The sequence below is a fragment of the Octopus bimaculoides genome, chromosome 19 (genome assembly GCF_001194135.2).
Source record: "Octopus bimaculoides isolate UCB-OBI-ISO-001 chromosome 19, ASM119413v2, whole genome shotgun sequence".
Lineage (NCBI taxonomy): Eukaryota > Metazoa > Mollusca > Cephalopoda > Octopoda > Octopodidae > Octopus > Octopus bimaculoides.
This window is the reverse complement of record NC_068999.1, coordinates 48,783,265-48,790,887: the sequence shown is the minus strand read 5'-3', so window position 1 is coordinate 48,790,887 and position 7,623 is coordinate 48,783,265. Positions and strand designations below refer to the sequence as shown.

The following is a 7,623-nucleotide window of genomic DNA, read 5'->3' as shown; positions in this document are numbered from 1 at the left end:
ATCATCATCATCATCATCATCATCATCATCATCATCATCATCATCATCATCATCATCATCATCATCATCATCATCATCATCATCATCATCATTATTATTATTATTATTATTATTATTATTATTATTATTATTAAGGCAGCAAGCTGGCAGAATTGTTAGCATGCCAGGCAAAATGCTTAGCAGTATCTCGTCTGTCACTGTGTTCCGAGTTCAAATTCAGCTGAAGTTAACTTTTCCTTTCATCCTTCAGTGTCGATAAATTAAGTACCAGTCAAGTACTGGGGTTGATGTGATCGATTGACCCACTCCCCGCAAAAATCCAGGCCTTGTGCCTGTAGTAGAAAAGGATCATCACCATCATCAAGTCCTCTTTTTCCATACTGACATGGATTAGACAAGATCTGAGACAGTGTCTTACAGCTTGATGCCCTTCTTGTTACCAACCTTTACTTGTTTTCCAGTGATATAATTTTACTATAATGTAAAATGGTTGGTGCCAGAAAGGACATTTGGCATCAATACACTGTCGACCCAAGATTGCATGGAAAAGCTGGAGTAAAAATGATGAAAATGATTATATACTATAAAAGTCTGGAAAGGCTGCCATACATTTAGGACCTGGTCACCAACACAATTCCACTGTAGTGTCAGTGACCTGGTCATAGATGCCTGACAAAATCATAACACTTCATAGTGTATCATACAGGCATGGCTGTGTGGTTAAGTATATATACATATGCATGCATATGTGTGTGTATATATATATATATATATATATATATCTGGTGAAGCAGAAGTCCCTAAAAAAAATTGGCCTTTTGTTTAGTTAAGAAAATAAAAACTTGAACATAAAAAAATGAAGTAAAAGTGAAAAATACCCCTTTTTGGATACATAGTTCCCGTGTAAATTGTAAAGCCTCTTCACCATATGGTTCCGCTGGTATTGTTGAACCACCACCAGGTGCAGGTCTTGAGGCACGAGGACAATCAATACCTAAGAGAAAACATAATCATGAAATAATTAACATATAGCTAAAAAGAAATTACTCAGGATAAAACTTATAAATTTAGCTTCATAAGACACTAATGTTAAATTCAACTTACAATGAAAGTAAACAAACAAAGTTTGCTTTATGAAGCTAAATTTATAAGTTCTAAAATTGCAGAAGAATTCGTTACTGGGCAGTTTAGCTTAATGGTAAAGCACTCGACGCGTAATCACAGAGATGTGAGTTCGAGTCTCATGGCTAGCTAGTAACATATTTTTCTGCAATGTAAGGATAATTTATCCTGATCACGCTATTTATTAGTGTTATCACACGTTTGAGAATAAAAAATTTATTTCTATATCTTTGAAATGAGAAATATATGAAATGTCTAAATATCTATACTTTTGAAATCTGAAAATCACAGTTGTTGTCTTCATGCTTTTCTCCCTATAACATTCTTGTAATTCCATGAGCATCTTGATGCAAGCATAGCTACATAATTATGAAGTTCATTTCTTGACCACACAGTTTTGTGCTCAATTCCATACATAGCATGGCAGCTTAGGCAAGTGTTTTCACTGAAGCCCTAGGTCAACCAAAGTCTTGAGAGTGGATTTAATAGACATTAACTGAAAGAAGCCCATCATATGTGTATATAATTGTGTGTTTGATTTTGTTTGTGCTTCTCCAAAAACTGTGATGTTGCCATTTTCCTTGTCAAGAAATCATCCACTGGGTTTGTACCTTCAAATATGAGTGGAATAAAATGTCCCTTACTTGTGATAGAAAGGACATCCACCTGCAAAACAATTCCTTAATAACATATTTGTCTAACCCATGCTAGTATCGAAAAATAGATGTATAAGCAAAACACTATTTACATATATGGAATAGGAAGCAGATGAATAAATGTGAGATTACCAGAGATAAGGAATGTAATGAGGCAAGTTTCTCTGGGGATGAAAAGCCGAAGACGGGATCCACTTGCCACAAACTCAACTATAGCCTCTGATCGTCCAGCCCTTTGCAAGAATGGTAAAAACTGTTTAGACTTGCTAAAATCCTGCAAATAAATTATATAATGACAAATATAAAAACTGGAAGTCAATGTTACCAGTTAAGACATGGCAAAGAGATAAAAAGCTCTAATTGCTAGTTAAAACTGCAACATTTCTAACAAATCATAACAATTGATTGAATAAGATGATTTCTATTGTAATAATTTTATGACTATATTTCTAAACAGTAGAAATTAACTTTCAATATAATCAAGAATTTGGAGGAGTTTAATAAAATATCAGTAACATTATATATTGGATATATAATACTGGTATTGACCAACTGAAATTTCATATCACTGATGTAACAAGATGTTAGGTTTTAATATGACATTTAGTAGGGCAGTCTCAAGTACTAGACAGGTTAATAAGTCAATGAGTTTGAACATCATATTTGACGTAACAACAGAACAAATTAGAACTGCATAAAACAACTCAGTAATGGAAATAGTTAAGTTTATAGTGATAAGAATCACATCATCATACATCTCCTTTTTCTGCTGCTGTGAACTGAATGAGAGTGTTACAGTTCAAGTCAATTCTTATTCAGAATTACTGTTCATATAAATGAGTTGAAGAATCAGGTCTCCCTTGAATGTTTGGTTTAGTTTCCACAGCTGGATGCTATTCCTATCCCCAACAATTTTATAGAGGGGAGTTTATTGTAGCACCAGCGATAGATAGATTGCCAAATCTTCACATGAGACAAAACTAAGGATCCTCTCAACCCTATGTTTCCTCTCTGCTCAAAAACTAACCACTTTACAACGTACTTGGTGTATTATATATATCATGGCCCCAGAATGAATGAGTAAGAGAGAGGAATCCTCACTACTCAAAAAGTCCTCACTGTACAAGACTAATAACACTTATCAAAGCTAAAAACCAAAACAGTAAAATTAACATTTAGTTTCTACAGCACACAAAATAGTTAACCTTGAAAATTGTTTTCACAAGAACTCCATTTCAAAGAGACTGTGCTTTCACTATTCTTCAAAAATAATACCTGAGAGACAAATGTAAATGTGTGCATGTGTAAAATCAGTTCATCTATGTGCATGCATGCATGCATGCAATGTGCCCACACATAACCAAGTTACCAAAGGTTTACTCACTCCAGACAAATCTGCAACTCTATGAATTGGTGGTTCTTTTTTAGAGTGAACACCAAGTCCTTTCTTTTGTGCTCTGGACTCTGCACTAAGTAACTCATCATAGTGGGCAGATCGTTGGTCATCATCTTGACGATGGCGGATCACAGTTGCCAGACCTTTACTCACCAAAGCCTCAGCCACATTACTGAATAAACAGAAACGAAAATGAAACTATTGCAAACATTTGAGCAAGATTTCCAATCCCACCAATCCCAGGAAATGGAGTCATAGATGCTGTCCTCCTACCCCTAAGCCATTAAACCATTAACATTTAAGCTGGCCATATCCAACTAAAATAATCTGTTTTTATTTTCAAACTGGCCAAATCTAGCATCTCACACTTACTCTACAGTATTATTTTAAAAATAATCTATCACATCGTCAAAATCGCAAAGCTACAAAGTAATGCATGACCAATTCAAATTAATGTGAATAAATACACATTTCATTTGATTAAGAAATCTGAATGTAAAAACGGTTAAATAAGAGTGATAACAAAGTAACTCTTGCTGATACGATACATGGTTCTATGACATAAAACTTTTCAGCTGAAAGTATTCATACTAAAAGTAAGGCCTTCCCATTATTTTATATAAGACTTTGTCTGTCTGCATGTTCTGAGTTAAAATTCTGTTGAAGTCGACTTTGCCTTTCATCCTTCTGGGGTCAATAAATTAAGTACCAGATGCAATCTGGGGTCGATTTAATCGACTGCCCCCCCCCCTCTCCCAAAATTTCAGGCCTTGTGCCTATAGAAGAAAGGATTATTTTACATAAGACTCTTTTGTTAAGTTGGGCTCCTAACACCAGCTTAATAATGAAGTAGTTAGCCATTTTACCAAATCCTTCCATTTTTTTGACCATTTTCAAACTTATCTAACATACAAATGCAGTGTATTTCATAAGAAATATTGTCACAAAAAGAGTTAGATATAGAGGAAGGCATTTGGACACAAATTTATTTTTGAACAAGTGAAACACCTACCATTCTCAACACAAGACTATTAATGAATTTATCAAAATGCAAATTAGTAGAATTCTCCTACATTAACCTTTTTGATGCCAGCCTGCCTTAGACCACCCTTGGCTTATATTACAAGCTTCCTGATTCAAAGTGATCTAAATTAGAATCTTCCTTCAATATCTCGTGTTAATTTATGCTGCAAACATCTGATTAAAATGGTAAATGTATTTTACTAAATTCTTCATTATCTTCCAAATGAATTGAAACAATAAATGTAATTATACTGAAATGATAAGAAAAGGGTTCGTCCCTTATTATAGAAGAGCCTTACAGGACACATTTCAGGTGCAGTTTTACAAATAATCTTACAATTAAATCAGGTATCTAAACTATATATTTTGACAATAAAAATAAACAACAGCAATAATGGATGTTGGCTGAAGGAATTTCAAATTGCATTAAAAACTAAAATGAAGAGAATTGAAGAATGAGTCACTTACATATTCCCACTTGTTACAGTGCAGCAAGTTTTCTCAGGAAAACCTCCAGAAGCTGGTTGAATATAATCAATTTGCACGTTGACCTACATAATTATAAAACGAGGAAAAATGCCAGAATGAAAAAAAAAAAAATTTACAAAGTTGGAATTTTCACAAGATAAATTCTTTGTTATGATTGATTAAAAGCTTCATGTAATCTAAAATAAAAACCACAAAATTCTATGAAAATTATAATCTGATAATATTGCTAAAAAGCAAAAACTCATCATCATCATTGTTTAATGTCTGCTTTCCGAGCTGGCATGGGTTGGACAGTTTGACTGAGGACTGGTAAGCCAAGAGGCTGCACCAGGTTCCAATCTGATGTGGCAGGGGTTTCTACAGCTGGATACCCTTCCTAATGCCAATCACTCAGAGTGAAGTGGGTACTTTTTACATGCCATCGACACGGGGCCAGTCAAGCAGCACTGGCATCGACCGCCTGACTGGAAGCCGTAAATACATGTACATACAATCATTACTTTGTTTTCACATTCATTTTTTTTTCCATGCTGGCATTGGCAACCATTTTTTGAAAAGTGGGCAGTAGAAGACATGGCTCCTCAATCAGGGAGGCCACACTAATAAATTTTCTTTAGATGCGTCATTGAGAAAGTCCCAAAGTCCCAAGGAAAAAAAAAAATACTAGTGAAGCATTGTTTCACAGCTGGATGCCTTTCCTGTCATTAACCCTTTTTTCAAGTAAGCTTGTCCCCTCTAGAAATATATTAAGTTACAATTTGATCAAAGACTTTGACATTAATAAAACTAATACCAAAACATACCTTTTTACCCACAAGTTTTTTGCGCATGAATTCTCGAGCCTCAAACATATAAGGGATATCATAGAGTGGTCTCACACGTCGATTAGAGTCTTTCATGATATTTGGTGTAGCATTCTCATTGTTTTCTGATTGAAGTCTAAAGAAAGAGGGAGAAAGAAGAAAAAAACATTTTAAAGATTTCAAAGTTCAAAGTAAATTTAGGTCACAAACAAAGAAAATTATTACAATTGTATATTGGTCTGTTGTGATCTTCATCCCTCTCTCTCAGATGATTAATCATGTGAGTGAAGAGAAGCAAGCTTTATATTTTTAAATCATAAATCTTCCAAATCCCAAATATAGATAACCCAGTTCTACAAACTATTTGAAAGGTCAGACCACCAAGCATGAAAGTCATATTTAACCCAATTATGTCATGTTCCCAGAGCAGCCTAAATGTAATCTCTACTGGATTCCCATTAAAAGGAAACTGAGCAACACACAGAGAAAATGATAAAATACTAAACACAGACAACAGATCACAATTGCAGCTTTGAGGTCAAGTGTGTTTATTGATAATTGGTGTCCCCCAAAGGGGTAAAAAAAAAAAAAAAAAACGAAAATTTCTTTTTCAATAAAACAAACACATAATGGACCCAGCACTTCATCTGGTAAACAAGCAAGGCCTAGACACTCTACAGTTGAGGAAATTATTGATACGAGCAGAATTATTGATACTAGTGGCCAGTTTTCTGCTAACCCCCTGATAATATTTTCACGTTTGATTCTCAGTTCTAATAATTTTTTATATTTTACATCTAATAATTTCTTTGTATAATATGAACACGTCTCCTTTCATGAGATCAAACCACTGAAAAAGACATTTGCATCTAACTAGTCACGGCAGCCACTCGTCAACATACACGCAGGCATACTGCAGAATTGTGTGGTCTACATATTATGGTGAAGTACATTGTACATATACAATGACTGTTAGTAAATATTTGAACATCTGATCATGTGTACCGGTATCTTGAGATACTCATCTTACATACCATAAAATGAGCCTCCTTAAATTCTAGCTCAAATAACGGTAATATATTTTTGTTACTTACCGAGGAGGTCGAATACTAGCAAGGAATATTTTTCTGGTATCTGATGATTTAACAATCATAGCATCTCCATTAACAATCTCTACAACCTGAAGAAAGCAAGTGAAATAAGAATAATAGAAAGTGACAAGAGAAAATTTTTCGTGTTTAAGAATAGGTATATTTTGTGATCGTTAAGGGTACATGGCCTAGTAGTTTGGGTGTTGCACTCATGATTGCAAGGTTGTGGTTTCAATTCCCGGACCAGGTGGTACATTGTGTTCTTGAGCAAAACACTCCATTTCACGTTGCTCTCTGATCATGTTGACACCTGACATATGGAACACTATGCACCTGTTCAGGCAGCATCAATTTGAAGAAGGAACTGAGCACAAACATTTGATCCCTAAAAACAAATCATTTGTGCAGCTTGTGCAGCAAGAAATTGCAGAGCTCTCTTTCTTGGTCTCCAAGAAATTACCATCATTTGTGATTGGATGTATCCATCATAGATGATCAACCCGAATCACTTCAAAGGACTTTCATACCTTTCCCAAGGGCATTTGCACAGTGTAATTTCCATAACTGAAAAATTAAAACTGGCAACTTTTCAAGAGCTTACCACCTATGCTACAGTACTCATCACACATCACTCATCAAGCCTGTACTTAATCACTCAACCTGCTACAATTAGTAGCCAAATCTCCCTCTAATCACATGACAACAAACAAAGTTGATCACCAACTCTCAAACACAAAACATGCTTCTAATTTTGCCACTCACCTTAGCAGTAAAGTTTTTACTTTTATCATCAATAACAACACCAGATGGTTTGTAGTCTTTCCATATCCGCAGTCGGTTATCTTTGGCTTTTCTGTAAAATACAACGTGAATGTTTTTTCAATATGAAACACAAAGTTTAAAATGGAAAAGTTTAGAAACTATGATTATGTCATTTATAATTGCTACATTTGGGATTTAATATCTTAGCATTGGCACAAGAATATTATCAAATGCCCAGTTATTGTTTTTTATTTTAAAATACTTTGGAGTGGGGGGGGGGG

The 7,623-nt window shown here is 34.6% G+C and overlaps 1 protein-coding gene across 1 annotated transcript in view; it reads right to left on the bottom strand.

The window, feature by feature from the left end:
• Positions 1 to 7,623, bottom strand: part of LOC106878105 (staphylococcal nuclease domain-containing protein 1) — a 35,448-nt gene that overhangs the window by 8,735 nt on the left and 19,090 nt on the right. The window contains exons 9-15 of the mRNA XM_014927216.2: positions 7,343 to 7,433; positions 6,584 to 6,669; positions 5,490 to 5,625; positions 4,666 to 4,748; positions 3,163 to 3,346; positions 1,911 to 2,052; positions 879 to 994 (exon numbers count right to left, since the gene is read on the bottom strand). Of these exons, the coding sequence (XP_014782702.1) occupies positions 879 to 994; positions 1,911 to 2,052; positions 3,163 to 3,346; positions 4,666 to 4,748; positions 5,490 to 5,625; positions 6,584 to 6,669; positions 7,343 to 7,433 (838 nt within the window). The remainder of the gene's footprint in view (positions 1 to 878; positions 995 to 1,910; positions 2,053 to 3,162; positions 3,347 to 4,665; positions 4,749 to 5,489; positions 5,626 to 6,583; positions 6,670 to 7,342; positions 7,434 to 7,623) is intronic.